Raw genomic sequence first — 18929 nt, 5'->3', positions numbered from 1 at the left:
AGACTTAGAGTCTCATACAACAATAATGGGAGACTTCAACACTCCACTGTCAACATTAGACAGATCAACGAGACAGAAAGTTAACAAGGATATCCAGGAATTGAACTCATCTCTGCACCAAGAGGACCTAATAGACATCTATAGAACTCTCCACCCCAAATCAACAGAATATACATTCTTCTCAGCACCACATCGCACTTATTCCAAAATTGACCACATAATTGGAAGTAAAGCACTCCTCAGCAAATGTATAAGAACAGAAATTATAACAAACTGTCTCTCAGACCACAGTGCAATCAAACTAGAACTCAGGACTAAGAAACTCAATCAAAACCGCTCAACTACATGGAAACTGAACAACCTGCTCCTGAATGACTACTGGGTACATAGCGAAATGAAGGCAGAAATAAAGATGTTCTTTGAAACCAATGAGAACAAAGATACAACATACCAGAATCTCTGGGACACATTTAAAGCAGTGTGTAGAGGGAAATTTATAGCACTAAATGCCCACAAGAGAAAGCAGGAAAGATCTAAAATTGACACTTTAACATCACAATTAAAAGAACTAGAGAGGCAAGAGCAAACACATTCAAAAGCTAGCAGAAGGCAAGAAATAACTAAGATCAGAGCAGAACTGAAGGAGATAGAGACACAAAAAACCCTCCAAAAAATCAATGAATCCAGGAGTTGGTTTTTTGAAAAGATCAACAAAATTGACAGACCGCGAGTGAGACTAATAAAGAAGAAAAGAGAGAGGAATCAAATAGACGCAATAAAAAATGATAAAGGGGATATCACCACCAACCCCACAGAAATACAAACAACCATCAGAGAATACTATAAACACCTCTACGCAAATCAACTAGAAAATCTAGAAGAAATGGATAATTTCTTGTACACTTACACTCTTCCAAGACTAAACCAGGAAGAAGTTGAATCCCTGAATAGACCAATAGCAGGCTCTGAAATTGAGGCAACAATTAATAGCCTACCAACCAAAAAAAGTCCAGGACCAGATGGATTCACAGCTGAATTCTACCAGAGGTACAAGGAGGAGCTGGTACCATTCCTTCTGAAACTATGGCAATCAATAGAAAAAGAGGGAATCCTCCCTAACTCATTTTATGAAGCCAACATCATCCTGATACCAAAGCCTGGCAGAGACACAACAAAAAAAGAGAATTTTAGACCAATATCCCTGATGAACATCGATGCAAAAATTCTCAATAAAATACTGGCAAACCGGATTCAGCAGCACATCAAAAAGCTTATCCACCATGATCAAGTGGGCTTCATCCCTGGGATGCAAGGCTGGTTCAACATTCGCAAATCAATAAACGTAATACAGCATATAAACAGAACCAAAGACAAGAACCACATGATTATCTCAATAGATGCAGAAAAAGCTTTTGACAAAATTCAACAGCCCTTCACGCTAAAAACGCTCAATAAATTCAGTATTGATGGAACGTACCTCAAAATAATAAGACCTATTTATGACAAACCCACAGCTAATATCATTCTGAATGGGCAAAAACTGGGAAAATTCCCTTTGAAAACTGGCACAAGACAGGGATGCCCTCTCTCACCACTCCTATTCAACATAGTGTTGGAAGTGCTGGCTAGGGCAAGCAGGCAAGAGAAAGAAATCAAGGGTATCCAGTTAGGAAAAGAAGAAGTCAAATTGTCCCTGTTTGCAGATGACATGATTGTATATTTAGAAAACCCCATCGTCTCAGCCCAAAATCCCCTTAAGCTGATAAGCAACTTCAGCAAAGTCTCAGGATACAAAATCAATGTGCAAAAATCACAAGCATTCTTATACACCAGTAACAGACAAACAGAGAGCCAAATCAGGAATGAACTTCCATTCACAATTGCTTCAAAGGGAAAAAAATACCTAGGAATCCAACTTACAAGGGATGTAAAGGACCTCTTCAAGGAGAACTACAAACCACTGCTCAGTGAAATCAAAGAGGACACAAACAAATGGAAGAACATACCATGCTCATGGATAGGAAGAATCAATATCGTGAAAATGGCCATACTGCCCAAGGTTATTTATAGATTCAAAGCCATCCCCATCAAGCTACCAATGAGTTTCTTCACAGAATTGGAAAAAACTGCTTTAAAGTTCATATGGAACCAAAAAAGAGCCCGCATTGCCAAGACAATCCTAAGTCAAAAGGACAAAGCTGGAGGCGTCACGCTACCTGACTTCAAACTATACTACAAGGCTACAGTAACCAAAACAGCATGGTACTGGTACCAAAACAGAGCTATAGACCAATGGAACAGAACAGAGTCCTCAGAAATAATACCACACATCTACAGCCATCTGATCTTTGACAAACCTGAGAGAAACAAGAAATGGGGAAAGGATTCCCTATTTAATAAATGGTGCTGGGAAAATTGGCTAGCCATAAGTAGAAAGCTGAAACTGGATCCTTTCCTTACCCCTTATACAAAGATTAATTCAATATGGATTAGAGATTTAAATGTTAGACCTAATACCATAAAAACCCTAGAAGAAAATCTAGGTAGTAGCATTCAGGACATAGGCATGGGTAAGGACTTCATGTCTAAAACACCAAAAGCAACGGCAGCAAAAGCCAAAATTGACAAATGGGATCTAATTAAACTAAAGAGCTTTTGCACAGCAAAAGAAACTACCGTCAGAGTGAACAGGCAACCTACAGAATGGGAGAAAATTTTTGCAACCTACTCATCTGACAAAGGGCTAATATCCAGAATCTACAAAGAACTCAAACAAATATACAAGAAAAAAACAAACAACCCAATCAAAAAGTGGGCAAAGGATATGAACAGACATTTCTCAAAAGAAGACATTCATACAGCCAACAGATACATGAAAAAATGCTCATCATCACTCGCCATCAGAGAAATGCAAATCAAAACCACAATGAGATACCATCTCACACCAGTTAGAATGGCAATCATTAAGAAGTCAGGAAACAACAGGTGTTGGAGAGGATGTGGAGAAACAGGAACACTTTTACACTGTTGGTGGGATTGTAAACCAGTTCAACCATTATGGAAAACAGTATGGCAATTCCTCAAGCATCTAGAACTAGATGTACCATATGACCCAGCCATCCCACTACTGGGTATATACCCAAAGGATTATAAATTATTCTACTACAAAGACACATGCACACGTATGTTTATTGCGGCACTATTCACAATAGCAAAGACTTGGAATCAACCCAAATGTCCATCTGTGACAGACTGGATTAAGAAAATGTGGCACATATACACCATGGAATACTATGCAGCCATAAAAAAGGATGAGTTTGCATCCTTTGTAGGGACATGGATGCAGCTGGAAACCATCATTCTTAGCAAACTATCACAAGAAGAGAAAACCAAACACCACATGTTCTCACTCATAGGTGGGAACTGAACAATGAGATCACTTGGACTCGGGAAGGGGAACATCACACACTGGGGCCTATCATGGGGAGGGGGAAGGAGGGAGGGATTGCATTGGGGAGTTATACATGATATAAATGATGAATTGATGGGTGCTGACGAGTTGATGGGTGCAGCACACCAACATGGCACAAGTATACATATGTAACAAACCTGCACGTTATGCACATGTACCCTAGAACTTAAAGTATAATAAAAAAGAAAAAAAAAGAAAAAAAGACACTTCATTTCTGAATCAATTGAAAGCCCTCAGTCTCATGTGAAAAGTAGCTAAGCATAAGTTAATCTGCAGCTTCTACATTAAAGTCTGAGGATCTAGAAATATATCATAGATCTAAGATGAGAACCTTGAATTTTAGGATAGAGTATTTTAGAATCAAATGTAGATGGAAAAAACCACAACTAGGTAAAGTGAAAGACAAAGGCCAGCATATATCACATAGAAATGTTATACATTCCTAGATTTTAAAAACCGCACATATAACTATGCTATAAGGCTAAAAGCAAAGGGTACATCCGTGCTAAATTACTGCTGGTATCAGTGAGAAAAAGTTTTAAAATTGTATGTTTGTTTTGGCGATGATCGCACAGAAACTTGCAAATTTGGTAGGTGATTCCACTTGAAGCTACAAATTTGGCAATGATTTTTCGAACCCATGGACTTGTCTTTATAAGAGCACAATAGAATGCAAGCTCCTCAGGGCCAGATGTAACAGAATGCAAGCTCCACAGGGCCAGATGTAACAGAATGCAAGCTCCACAGGGCCAGATGTAACAGAATGCAAGCTCCACAGGGCCAGATGTAACAGAATGCAAGCTCCACAGGGCCAGATGTAACAGAATGCAAGCTCCACAGGGCCAGATGTAACAGAATGCAAGCTCCACAGGGCCAGATGTAACAGAATGCAAGCTCCACAGGGCCAGATGTAACAGAATGCAAGCTCCACAGGGCCAGATGTAACAGAATGCAAGCTCCACAGGGCCAGATGTAACAGAATGCAAGCTCCACAGGGCCAGATGTAACAGAATGCAAGCTCCACAGGGCCAGATGTAACAGAATGCAAGCTCCACAGGGCCAGATGTAACAGAATGCAAGCTCCACAGGGCCAGATGTAACAGAATGCAAGCTCCACAGGACCAGATGTAACAGAATGCAAGCTCCACAGGGCAGATGTAACAGAATGCAAGCTCCACAGGGCAGATGTTTGTGTTAGTTTTGTTTCTTGATTTATCCCATGCAGTTATAATTATTCAAAAGATAAAACAAATACAATATGAATGTGAATTAAATTAGTAATCAAACACAGGAAGGAAGAAAGGAAGGAAGGAAGGAAGGAAGGAAGGAAGGAAGGAAGGAAGGAAGGAAGGAAGGAAGGAAGGAAGGGAGGGAGGGAGGGAGGGAGGGAGGGAGAAAGAAAATGAATGACACAGTTTACAGGGTTAAATTTCCAGTGCCACATATTTCTGAACACTGATCATAAAAGACTCAGTATAATATTTTCTTTCCCCCCAAAAGAAACAGCCTTTTGCACTCGAGGGTTCTGCATGAAGTTATGTAGGCGAGGCAACACAGCTCTTTCCCAGGATATCCTTCCCAGAATAGTTGTCAGTCTTTGAACTTGAGGTACCACAGAAGTTTCTGCCACTGTTAAAATCCAAAAGTCAGCATCCAGGAACAAACCAACTTGTACTGCAAGTTGGCAGGAATAAGGTAAGGATCAGGAGATATTCCTTAAAGCAAGAACATATCAGTCTTCATAGGAGAATCAAAGTCCTTAGTAAAAGAATGTGATAAGAGTCTTATCTTTTAGTAAGTACATAGATCACTCGCTCTCGTATCCATTTGGTCCTCACCCCATAAATGATGGGGTTGAGAGAGGATGGGATAACCAAATAGAGATTAGCAACAAGAATGTGAATGTAATGTGGAATGTTGTGTCCAAATCGATGAGTAAGGAAAGAGAAGACTGAGGGGATATAGAAAACACAAATGACCCCAACATGAGAGCCACATGTGCTTAGGGCTTTTAGCCGAGCCTCATGTGATGGGAGGTGGAAGACAGCACGGAGAATGTAAACATATGAGACGACAATAAGGACCAGGTTCAGGAGAAAGAGGGAGACCACAAAGAGTCCATAGATAGCATTGACACGGATGTTTCCACAGGACAATTTTGCAATGCCCATGTGCTCACAGTAGGAATGGGCTATTATATGAGCCTGACAAAATGGTAACCTGTAGACGAGATAGATTATAGGGAGTGTAAACAGAACTGGACGAATTACAACGCACATAGTGATGCCCACCAGCACCCGGGATGTCAAGATGTTTGTATAGTGAAGTGGATTGCAGATGGCCATGTAACAGTCAAAGGCCATGGCCACCAGGACCTCAGCCTCCATGCCAGTGAAGGCATGGATCAGAAACATCTGGGCCACACAAGCTCCAAAGTTAATCTCATGAGCATCAAACCAGAAGATACCCAGCAAGCGAGGCACAGAGGTTGTAGAAAGGGCCAAATCAGTTGTGGAAAGGATGGCCAGAAAGTATAACATGGGCTCCTGGAGAGTCTGTTCTGCCTTGATGACTAGCAGAATGGTAGCATTGCCCAGCAAAGCCACAAGGTAAACAGAGCAGAAAGGCAGGGAGATTCACATATGGACGTCTTCCAGACCTGGGATTCCAACCAGAAAAAATGTGGCTGGGTGAAAAGTGCTCCTGTTGCCATGGTATACCATCCTGCACTGCATTGTTCTGAAGAGGTGAAGCTCCTTCTTCTTTTGGGGGAAAAACAAAGGGGAAAGAGAGAGAGAAAGAGAAAGATCAGATGAAGCAGTTGCTAGCATAGCACAGCAGCCAGCATAGCAGCAGCTAGCATATTAGTTGCTAGCATCAATTTCTAGCTCTGTGCTTCAGCACAGAATTGAATTCACATTTACTATGCAAGCAGGCATGTTCAGAAGCTCCCGTACTGAGTCATTGCCTTAGCCATTTATACAGACCAGGGCATGGTGAAATTCAGAATTTTCATTCTGCTTGTTGATTGGGTTCTAATTCTATATGTGGAGATTTGCAACAACCTTATCGAGGATTTCTAATAATTAATACTTTCCACTCACTTTGAAAGCAAATAATACATGATTTTACTCTGGAATTCACCCTCTGTTGAGTAACATTGGAAATATCAAGACAGCACATAGGGTCATGTGAATACAACACACAGACCCTCAAAAAGTCATTAAGTGATTCATAAGAAAGTAAATCATAAGACCTCATGTACATAGGCACTTTCACAATAAAAACCTAAATTTTTTTATAGACTGGCCTTGAGATACGTATATAAAAACTCTGACCCAAGCCCAGTAGCCTCTCAGACACTGAATCAGACTACAAGAAACATCAATTTCTCGGAAAAGTACTTGTTCCTGTGATGCCTGGCCAGAATTAGACATAGTAATTGTTTATGACCTACAGGCTTAGGATTTTCAGGTGGGAAAAAGATAAAGACTGTGTAATGCCATTTTCACACTTTTGTGTTTTATCTATAGCACACCAGGTATTCTTACAGCACCTGTTAATTTTACCTTTGCTAATTTTTCCTCTAGTATGGAGCCAATACTTATTTGTCACTCCTTCTACCAGTTCAAGACGCGGGATATGTGGGTGGAAGACAACGCAGACAATCTCAGATGGTATTTGTGCTAGAGAAGTTTTTGTTTGTTTGTTTGTTTTGTAGTTCTCTTGGATAGCATTGTGTCAGCCGAAAAACAATCAACTTTTGCAATCGTCTAAAAGCAATTAAGAAAAATACTTAAGTAATACCTTTAAAATGCTGCAAATAAACCAAGTCACTCAAAATGAGCTAAGGAGGCTTGTCCTGGGGTCTTTGGTACAGCAGTTGTAATTCAAAATAAAGTTAAAAGATCCTTACTTTCATCTTTGGCATAGTTTCACTTTCTAATCTTTTTTAATTATCTTTTTTTAATACAGTAAATATATCAAGGCAAAAATAACTTTTTTGAGGTGAAGCTCCTTCTTCTTTTGGGGGAAAAACAAAGGGTAAAAGAAAGAGAAAGAGAAAGAGAAAAATCAGATGAAGCATTGCTAGCATAGCATAGCAGCTAGCATAGCAGTTGCTGGCATCAATTTCTAGCTCTCTGTTTAATCACGGAATTGAAGAGTAAAACTCTTCATGCTTTTGCGATTATTCCAACAGAGAGAAAACAAGTGCAGCAAAGTACACTGACTCTTATTGTGTTGTATAAAAACACTGATACTCTGGACAATTAAAATATAATTGCTCAGCAGAAAGATAATGACAGCACCTAGGCTATAGATTTAAGGATTAAATCTAGGTGCCCACTCTCAAAAGTAGGTCTCCACTACCCTCACCATAGTAACTGATTTAACCTAATGCAATTGGTAGGACGACATTTTAACTTGGATATTCAAGACAGATTTCACACGTAATATCTAAAATTTAGAACATAATTTATACATATTTTAGGCATCTGTTATTTAATGCACACATAATATGTTTATATATTACGATTTCATACATTACATATTAAAACAATATACAACTTTTTTCCCTGCCTGGTGCAGGTCAGCCACATAGTCCAGTTCTCAGTGTGCACTGCCCATGTATCTCTCCATGCACTGCCGCACCTGCTCACCAGAAATCAGCAGCTGATTCACCTCATTCTTCTATAGGAATCAACACTGACACTTAACACTGGGCAGCACAGTACTTAGTCCCTTTTCTCAGTAGCACTTGGAAGTGTGCTAATATTAGGTTTCTAGCACCTCAGGGATATTATAAGAATACATCTAATTTTAGTCTGTACTTTAGACAGAGCTCTGGAATTGAGTCCTCAGAGACTGCTCACCAACTCCTGGGTACTGCTCTAGAAACACAGAATAGCTCAAGGAACATAGAAGCAAGCTGAAGTGTATGTAATACAATTTCAAGAAGTGGGACTAAAGCACTGTCTGGTTGTCATTTATACTTGATACATGTAACAACAGATAATTGCATCTCTACCTAATTGTGAATATGTGACCCAATTCTGTAGGTCTGTTTCATACAGAATATACTGGTCAAATTCCTCTCCAACATTTTGACTAATATAGTAGGCTTTCTGACTTAAACTATTTCTCTTCACTGATGGTTTTTTCAGACCAAATATAACTGACTTGAATTTCTCTAATTAGCATAAAAACACAAAGTCATTATCTTTTGTCCATTGTGTTTTCTATACATGAATTCTCAAAACCAACACCACCAAAATTTTACATATACAACTTTTAAAACTCCTATTAATACATACCTAAAATTTCAATCCTGGAGTCTGATTGCTGGTGTACAAATACTGACTTTGTCACAACCAAGCTGTAAGATTTTAAATGACTTATGTATCATTTCTACATCTCAGTTTCCTTATCCATAAAGGGGAATAAGAATAGTATTTCCTTCACTGGGTAGATTTGAGATACAATTTTTTCTGAGGCATTTAGAACTTTGTCTTATACACAGTAAATCATCAGCTATAGTAATTTTAAAACTATTGTTATTGTTAATTTATATTTTAGCTCTAAAGGAAAACTTCATGGATGTGATTATTGCAAAACAAATTGAGGAAATTTATACTGCCAATTATGTAGCCATTTTTCTTCTTAACTGTGACAATGTGAAACATGTTCTCTCTAATCTTAGACTCAAATACGTGTGTGTGTGTGTGTGTGTGTGTGTGTGTGTGTGTGTGTGTGTGTGTAGTTCCTATTAGAATGTGGTTATTTGGAGTGAAAAATTATATCTCTTGCTTACACAGTTGAGGTTTCTGAGAACCTCCTTAAGACAGCACTACTTAAGCAAATAAGGCATTGAATTAAAAGCACGTGAAGTAATATTCTTTATCTGGCCTTGTCTGTCTTCTCCATTATTCCATACCAACATTTCATTAATGTCATCTCCTCCAAATTTACAATTTTTGCATTCTTGTATATATGCAATGATATATTCTCTGGGGTCCAATCAGGTCTTCACATCTAATTAAAATTAATCTTAAGACATTTACTCAGAGGTGCATTTTTTTCTGTGTGTGAATGAGGAAGCATCTGAAGTTGAGAGCTGCTGAAATATCCTGGAAACAAATGGGGAGCTAACCTTAAGTGCAAGATGAGATATAGAAATTTAACACCAAATATTAAAACAAAATTGATCCTCATTACATGGTTTAGTTATACAAACAACTCTTATATAAAACTGAACCAACATCTTTAATGCTGTGAGAGTCAATTAATTTCCTTTGAATGTCTATATTATCTTTTCAAAATATATAATATAAATTATCCCGACAGATACAGATTTAATTTTTTTCTTGGTCATGTCCCTCACAGTGGCACCAGTTCTATAGTTCTACTCTGAACTGGTTGCACTTATGTGTCTTGCTGAGAATACCTTTTATTATTCTTTGGTTTTGGAGCCATTGTTCCTCAAACCTCCTATCTTCCTGTTTTACAGATAACCTTGCAATTTTTCTGGAACAAATTTTTAAGTAAGTTCCAAAAGTACGATGAATGGGAGGTACAGTTTCAAAACTTTGTGTCACTAAAGAGTGCTTTGCCCTCAACCTCTATTAATATTAGCATTATTATCAGTTGAATTGTATCCCCTGAAAATGTATATGTTAAAGTCCTAAACCCTCATTACCTCACAAAGTGACCTTACTTGGATTCTTTTTTTTTTTTTTTTTTTGATATTGTTGTTGTTGTTTTATTTTGTGGTGAGGACACTTAACATGTGGTCTGCCCTCAACAAATTTTGAACTTCACACTGCTATATTGTTAACTACAGACATTAAAATTATTCATCTATCATAACTGCAACTTTGTACTCACTAAGCAACAAGTTCCCATTTTCTCTAGACCCTTAACTTCTGAAAACCATTATTGCCTTGTTTGCTTCTATGAGTTTCACTAGTATAAAGCCTTCATTTAAAGTAGAATCATGCCACATTTGTCCTTCTGTAACTGGATTATTTCACTTAGTGTAAGACCCTCATGTTGTTGCGAACAGCAGAATTTCCTTTTTTAAGGTTAAATAATATTCTATGCATATACAACAATTTCTTTAAAATCAATAAAATAAAAGTTAAATAAAATGGAGAAAATTGACAAAGTAGAAAGTTTGTTCTTTGAATAGCTTAATAAATCCGTAAAATTTTTAACAGAACTGATCATGAGAAAAGAGAGAAAATACAAAGTTTATACTGCTAATGCAAGTAGGAGCCATCACTACAGATCTTACACACATTTACATATTCAAACTATATTACAGTGAGTACAATGTGGAATTTTTTTGCATTACACTATATATCATAGTTTAAATGACATATTGTTTCTAAATATACCTTCAGAATTTAAACAAGAAAGACAAAATTGGATCATTGCTCAACTAAATATTTAATTCATAATTTTTTTTAAATCACTCAAAAAGTCTTTAATCTGAAAGAGTGTCATTTGCGATTTTATCTCAATATTTACAAAGGAGCTAATACCAATACAGTACAAATTCTTTGAGATCATAGAGTATTTCCCAACTGGTTTCATGAGTGATAACTAAACCAGTCAATTATATTCTGAGGAAAGGTAATTAAAGACTAACATGTCTTATAAGCACAGATATAAATATCCTTAAAAATTATCAAATAGAATACAGTGATGTATCAAGAAAATAACACATTGCAAACAAGGGAAGGCTACTCTAGTACATAATTTGTTTTAAAAAATTATAGATGTACTTCTTCACACTGCCAAAGGTAGAAAAAAATGATCACGTTAATATATAAAATTTAAATATTTTTATCATCTTAATAAAATTTTTATACTAACATTTTACTTTTAATTTTTTGGTATATTGTAGGTGTATATTTTTATATATATTTGGATACAGGCATACAATGTATAATAATCACATCATGGTAAATGGAGTATGCATCACCTCAAGCATTTATCATTTATTTGTGTTACAAACATTCAAATTATTTTATTTACTTTTAAGTGTATAATAAATAATTGTCGACTGTAATCATCTTGTTGTGCTATGAAATACTAGATCTTATTCATTCTAACTATAATTTTGTAGCCATTAACCATTTCCACTCCCTCCACCACTACTATTTTGTAAGATTTCTGAGTAAACTAGAAACAGATGGTAACTACCCTAATTTTACAGATATACATAAAAATAATACAGCTAACATTGTATTAATGAAAACGTATTCGATATTTCTCCTGTAAAGTCAAGTAAAGTCAAAGGTGTCTTATAAATACTTCTATTCAGAACTGCACTAGATGCCCAAAAAAGTGTAATACAGTAAGAAAAATTATAGAAAAAAAGATGAGAATTTGAAAGAATAAAGTAAAAGTGTCTCTATTTACTTATATGATTGTATATATGATATTCAAAATGCATATATATTTTTAAAAATCTGAGTAATATTCAAAAATACATTGAACTTTAATATTCTTAAAAACAATGTAGAAATTAATTTGAAAATACAATTTACCAAGTAATCGCAGGTATATACCTGAGGTATTGCTCCTCACAAGAGGGCATCAACTGCAGGGGTCTGCCCGCAGACCCTGGCCCAAAGGACGGATGAATAAAATGTACATTGACACACAGATAATCTGTTATGCCAGTCCTGCTAAGTGTCCAACCACCTGCACACCAAGAGAGGTTTGTCACTGCAGCTGGCCTTTAGAAGCTCACACTCCAGGCATTTATTTAGTATACAATTAACAACAGAAGCTCTGAGTCAACACACTCATGGATAATTAACATGGTTAAGAGAGTAGTTCTAGGAATGATTAAAACTCAGGTAGGGTGGTTTAAAGTAAATACCATTAGGGGTCAATTTCCCTGGTTGACCTCCTACCGAGAGGGCAAGGGTAAACAGACTTAACTGGGGAAGCCTCTATTGTCCCTGTCCCTAGTATTTGCCCTAAGACCTAATGCTCTAAGGTAAGAACCGGCTGCCTTCAGCCTGTTTGATTATTACAAGCTATGTAACCTTTTGGCCTTCCAAAAAGGTTTGTGACTATTCCTTATAACGTTCCCTAATATTTCCCTTTAATATTTCTGCCAGTATCCTGAGTGAATCACAGCATATACCCAAATGAATATAAAGTGTTCTACCATAAAGACACATGCACATGTGTACATTGCAGCAGTATTCATGATAGCAAAGAATGGAATCGACCTAAATGCCCATCAATGGTAGACGGATAAAGAAACTGTGCTACATACACACTATAGAATACTGTGCAGTCATAAAAAAGAATGAGATTATGTCCTTTCCAGCAATGTGGATGAAGATGGAGTCCATTATCCTAAGCAAGCTAACACAGAAACAGAAAACCAAATAACAAACATTCTCACTTAAAAGTTGGAGCTAAACATTGAGTGCATATGAACACCAAGAAAGTAACAAGAGACACTTGAGTTTACTTAAAGGTAGAGTGAGGGAGGAGGGTGAGGATTGAAAAACTACTTATTGGGTACTATGCTTATTACCTGGGTGGTGAAATAATCTGTACACCACAGCCCTGTGACATACAATTTACCTATTTAACAAACCTGTACATACATTCCCAAATATAAAATGAGAGTTAAAAATAAATTAACCTAAAATATAATTTATATAGCATAAAAATCAAATATGTAAAAACTAACCAAATACTTTCAACATATTGACCCTGGAAACATGAGAACATTACAGGGAATTCCAAAAAAATGTAGATAAATGGATGGATATACTATGTCCATTGATTGAATTACTGTGTTCTTAAGATGTCAGTCTTCCCAAATTAATTTAGCAGTTCAAAACAATTCTAATGAAAATCTTGGTAAGTTTTATAGAATTTGACAGCTTGATTGAACCTATAGAATATGACTCATAGAACTGGTAGAATTTGACTTATAGATTGAACTTACAGAATTTGATAACTTGATGTGGAATGCAAAGATCTAGAATACTCGAGGCAGCTTTGAAAGAAATAAAAGAGAATATCATGATTTATTCATTTATTTTATGTTTTTTTTTTTTTTTTTTTTTTTTTTTTTTTGAGACAGAGTCTTGCTCTGTTGCCCAGGCTGGAGTGCAGCAGTGCCACCTTGGCTCACTGCAACTTCTGCCTCTTGGGTTCAAATGATTCTCCCACCTCAGCCTCCAGAGTAGCTGGGACTACAAGTTTGCACCACCACACCCTGCTAATTTTTGCATTTTTAATAGAGACGGGGTTTCACCGTGTTGGCCAGGCTGGTCTTGAACTCCTGACATTAAGTGATCCACCTGCCTTGGCCTTCCAAATTGCTAGGATTACAGGCATGAGCCACCATGCCCTACCTCTGCCAAGTTTTAGTATCAAAATAGTCCTACCCTCATAGAAGGAGCAGTCCCTCCTCCTTAACTCTTTGGAGTAGTTTCAGTAGGAATGATACCACCTCTTTTTTGTACATATTGTAGAATTCTACTGTGAATCCATCTGGTCCTGGGTTTTTGGGGGGTTGGTAGGCTATTTTTTACTCACTCAATTTTCAAGCTCTTTATTGATCTGTTCAAGGAATCAATTATTCCTGGCTCAGTATTGGAAGGGTATAGGTATCTAGGAATTTATCTTTCTCTTCTAGGTTTTCTAGTTGTGTGCATAGAGGTGTTCATAGTAGCTTCTGATGTTTACTTTTATTTCCGTGGAGTCAATGGTAACATCCCCTGTGTCATTTCTAACTATGTTTATTTGGATCTTCCCTTTTTCTTCATTAGTCTAGCTAGTGGCCTATTTTATTAATTAAACAAAAAGTCAAATCCTGGATTCATTGATCTTTTGAATGGTTTATCATGTCTCAATTTCCTTCAGTTCAGCTCTGATTTTGATTATTTCTTATCTTCTGCTAACTTTGGGGTTGGTTTACTCATGGTTCTTTAATTCTTTCAGTTGTGATGTTAGGTTATTCATTTGAGATCTTTTTAACTTTTTGATGTGGGCAGTTAGTGCTATACATTTCCCCCTTAACGCTGTCTTAGCTGTGTCCCAGAGATTCTGGTATGTTGTATATTTTTTACATTAGTTTCAAAGAACTTCTTGAGTTCTGTCTTAATTTCATTATTCACCCAAAAATCATTCAGGAGCAGATTGTCTAATTTTCATGTAATTGCATAGTTTTGAGCAATTTTTTAGTCTTGACTTGTTTTAATTGCACTGTAGTCCAAAAGGGTGTTTGGTATTATTTTGGTTCTTTTGAATTTTTTTGAGAATTCTTTTATGTCCAGTTGTGATGTTGATTTGAGAGTATGTGCTATGTGGCAATGAGAAGAGGGTATATTATTTTGTTTGTTTTGGGGTGGAGAGTTCTATAGAGGCCTATCAGATCCATTTGGTCCAATGTTGCATTCAAGTCCTAAAAATCTTTGCTAATTTTCTGCATCAATGATCTATCTAATAATGTCAGTAGAGTGATGCAGTCCCATTGTTATTGTGTGAAAGTCTAAGTCTCTTTGTAATTTTCTAAGAACTTGCTTTATGAATCTGGGTGCTCCTGTGTTGGGTGCATGTATATTAAGAATAGTTAGGTCTTCTTTTTGAATTGAACATTTTATCATTATGTAATGCCTTTCTTTGTCTTTTTTTTTTTTTTTTTTTCCAAATCTTTGTTGGTTTAAAGACTGTTTTGACTGAAATTAGGTTTGCCACCCTGTCTTTGTTCTGATATCCATTTGCTTAGTAGATTTTCCTCCATCCCTTTATTTTGAGCCTATGGGTGTCATTGCCTGTGAGATGGGCCTCTTGAAGACAGCATACCACTGGGTCTTGCTTTTCTTTTGTAATCCAGCTTGCTAGTCTCTTCCTTTTAAATGGAGCACTTAGCCCACTTACATTCAAGGTTAGTATTGATATTTGTGAATTTGTACCAGTCATTGTGTTCTTAGCTTGTCGTTATGCAGGCTTGTTTATGTGTTTGCTGTATAGTGTCACTGGTCTGTGTACTTAAGTGTGTTTTTGTATTTTCTAATAATGGCCTTTGCTTTCTATATTTAGTGTTCCTTTTAAGATCTCTCGTAAGGTGGGTCTGTTAATAACAAACTCCCTTCACATTTGCTTATCTGTAAAGGATCTTATTTCTCCTTTCCCAGGAAGATGAGTTTGTCTGGAAATGAAATTCTTGGTTGAAGATGTTTTTCTTTAAGAATGTTGAATATAGGTCCCCAATATCTTCTGGCTTGTAGGGTTTCTGCTGAGCGGTTCACTGTTGGCACAATAGGGGTTCATTTGTAGGTGACCTGCCCTTTCTCTCTAGCTGCCTTTAACATTCTTTCTTTCATTTCAAACTTGGAAAATCTGATGATTATGTTTCTTAGGGATAATCTTCTTGTGTAGAATCTTGCAACGATGCTCTGTATTTCCTGAATTGGACTGTTGGCCGCTCTAGCGAGGTCACAGATGTTTTCGTGGATGACAACCTGAAATATATTTTCCACGTTTTTGCCTCCTAGATATCCCTTTCAGGAATGCCAGTGATTTGTAGATTTGGCCTCTTTACATAGTGCCATATTTCTCAGAGGCTCAGAGGCTTTGTTCATTTCTTTTCATTCTTTTTTAAAATTTTCTCTAACTGCCTTATTTCAGAGAGCCAGTGTTCAAGTTCTGTGATTCTTTCCTCAACTTGATCTATTATGTTCATACTACTTGTGTTTGCATTATGAAATTCTTGCAATGTGTTTCTCTACTCTAACAGATCATTTAGGTTTTTTTTTTTTTTTTTAAACTGGATATTTAATCTGTCAGCTCCTGTATTCTTTTATCGTAATTCTTTCCTTGGATTGAGTTTTGCCTTTCTCCTGAATGTTGATGATCTTAATTCCTATCAACATTTAAAATTCTATTTCTGTCATTTTAGACAACTCGGCCTGGTGAAGGACTCTAGTTGGAGAACATGTGTGATTGTTTAGAGGACATTAGACATTGGCCATTTGAGTAGCTAGAGTTCTTATATTGATTGTTTCCCATCTTTGTTTGTGGGTGTCCCTTTAACTGCAATATAGGCTGAGTAGAGTCAGTGTAATTATTTTCTGGATATTTCCAGAGGGTTGAGTCTTTGTGCAGTGTCTTCATTTGTAGCACACTTCCTGTCTTTGGTTTTACAGGGTGGTATGTTAGTGAGCTATTTTGGTGTTTAAGCTTTGTGTTGTGATCCAGTAGGTGATACTTAGGTGTAATGGTTTCCTCACAGCTGCAACTGTGCTCCTTCTCAATGCTCTGAAAGTGTGGGCTCCTCTTCCACTTGAGTGCTAGCTGTAGATAGCAGCTTGGCACTCTGAGGCTGCTTCCTCCCTACTTGGAGGCATCAGAGGCAGGGATCTTAGTAGTGGCTGTGGCTGAGGGTCTTTTGCCTGTCTCCTGGAGGCTCCATCCCAGAGAGAAGCAAGTCAGCAATTGCTCAGTGCAATCAGCCTGGGATGGGTGGTCTGTGCCGTGGGGCCAAGCCAGGGGTTCTCTGCCTAGTGATGAGCCGGGGGGTGCTTGGGGTTCATGGGAGATGGACTGGCCTTTTCTCCTTGGGTCAACTGCAGGTTGTTGGAGGTGTGGATATTGCACTCAGGGTCTTTGTACCTTCATTAGTCTGAGGGTAGCAGGGGTACTATTACTGCGGAGACTGGCAGAGAAGCTTACATTTGCCCCTAGGACTTCCACCTCCAGGAGATGCAGAGCTGCTGTTACTGGGAGTGTTCAGCTGGTGGGGTGGGGCAGATGCACTGCTGGCATGAGCTTCAGGCTCCACTTGTTGGGGAGCAGGGGATTGGGGGTCACTGGGAGGAGAGACTGGTGTCTCTGTATGGTGACTGTAGTGTGCTGTAAGCTCAGATGTAGCCCTAAGACTCTTTGTCTCCTCCCAAGAAACAGGGAAGAAGGGATAGAATCACTGTTGTGGCAGTGGCAGAGGGACTATTAGATGCCTCTGTGAACCTCTCTCCAGGGAAACTCCAAGCCTATCAGTGGGTGTTCTCAGCTGTGGGTGGGGACAACTGTTTTGCAGTCATGATCGGGGGACTCTGCCAGGTGAAAAGTGGGGAGTGGGTGTTGCCAGAAAAAAAAGATTAGACTCTCTCCATACAGTGTACTAGTAGTGCCAGCATAGTGAGTAGGCCCTTTGTTTCTTCCCCAGCCCAGAAGATGTTAGGGTGGTATCACTGCAACCATAGTAGTGGAGGGATTGTGGGATGATTCTGGGATTTCCTCCTCAGAGAAATTCTGGTCTGCCATTGATTAAGGTAATCAGGTTGGGGCAGGGTTCTTATTCTGGAGTCCCAGGTCAGGAAGCCTTGCCCAGTGAGAATAGGTGAGAACTAACACCTGCATAGAGAAAAGTCTGGCCACTTTTCTCTGAGGTGGTTGGCTTATGCTGGGGGTCTGGACCAGCCCCTGGTCCCCAAGGATTCTCCATAGCCTGGATACAGCAAGGGTACAAGATGCAAGACAAAAAAGATGGCAACCCATCCCTCCCACAAATGTGTAGTGGTAGTTGTGTTAATCCATTTGATTGTAGTAATAATTACAATATATATGCATCTACTAAATCATCACATTGTACGCATGGTGTATGCATAATGCTTGTCAATTATATATGGCTGAAAAAAATTATCTAATTCCACATTTGCTACAAGATACAGCTTTAGAATTAAAGATACAAGCTGATTGAAAGCAAAAAAATGAAAAGTATATATCATGCAAATAGCAACAACAAGAAAGCTGGATTGGCTATTCTAACATCAGACAAAATAGAGTTTAAAACAAAAATAAGTAGTAGTGGAGATAAAGCAGGTCATTTTACAGTGATATAAAGGTCAACTGTAAAGTATGGGAAAATATGGAAAATATGGGAAATATGGGAAACTATAGCAATTATATATGCAGGTATCAACAGAGCAGCAAAACATATGAAACAAAAATGGACATATATGAAGGAAGAAATAATTTGAAAATAATAGTTGAAGGCATTTTTAAAATTTTACTTATTTATTTGCTTATTTATTTATTGAGAGACAGGGTATCACTCTTTCACCACAATGGCAGTGGTGCAACTGTAGCTCGCTACAGCCTCAAACTCCCAGGCTCAAGGAATTTTCCTGCCTTAGCCTCCTGAGCAGCTGGGACTACAGGCATGTGCTACCATGTCAAGCAATTTTTAAAATTTCTTTTTAATTTTTTGGTGGAGGCAGGGTCTTGCTATATTGCCCAGCTGGTCTTGAACTCCTAGCTTTATGATTTCCTCCCACTTTGGCCTCCCAAAATGCTGGGATTACAGGCATGAGCCACCATGCCCAGGCCAAAGACCTTAATGGATAGAAATAGATTGTAATAACAGACAAAAATAGATAGAATAACTAGACCGAATATCAACAAGGAAGTA

The 18929-nt window shown here is 37.8% G+C and overlaps 1 protein-coding gene across 1 annotated transcript; it reads right to left on the bottom strand.

Moving 5' to 3' along the window:
- Positions 1-5256: 5256 nt before the first annotated feature.
- On the bottom strand, positions 5257-6195 carry LOC104678204 (olfactory receptor 52J3). The gene is given in 1 exon segment (XM_010383445.2): positions 5257-6195. A coding segment is annotated over 1 exon segment (939 nt).
- Positions 6196-18929: the final 12734 nt, after the last annotated feature.

The sequence above is a fragment of the Rhinopithecus roxellana genome, chromosome 15 (genome assembly GCF_007565055.1).
Source record: "Rhinopithecus roxellana isolate Shanxi Qingling chromosome 15, ASM756505v1, whole genome shotgun sequence".
NCBI classification, from domain to species: Eukaryota; Metazoa; Chordata; class Mammalia; order Primates; family Cercopithecidae; genus Rhinopithecus; species Rhinopithecus roxellana.
The sequence above is the reverse complement of the archived record's forward strand: the minus strand, read 5'-3'. Positions and strand labels throughout refer to the sequence as shown.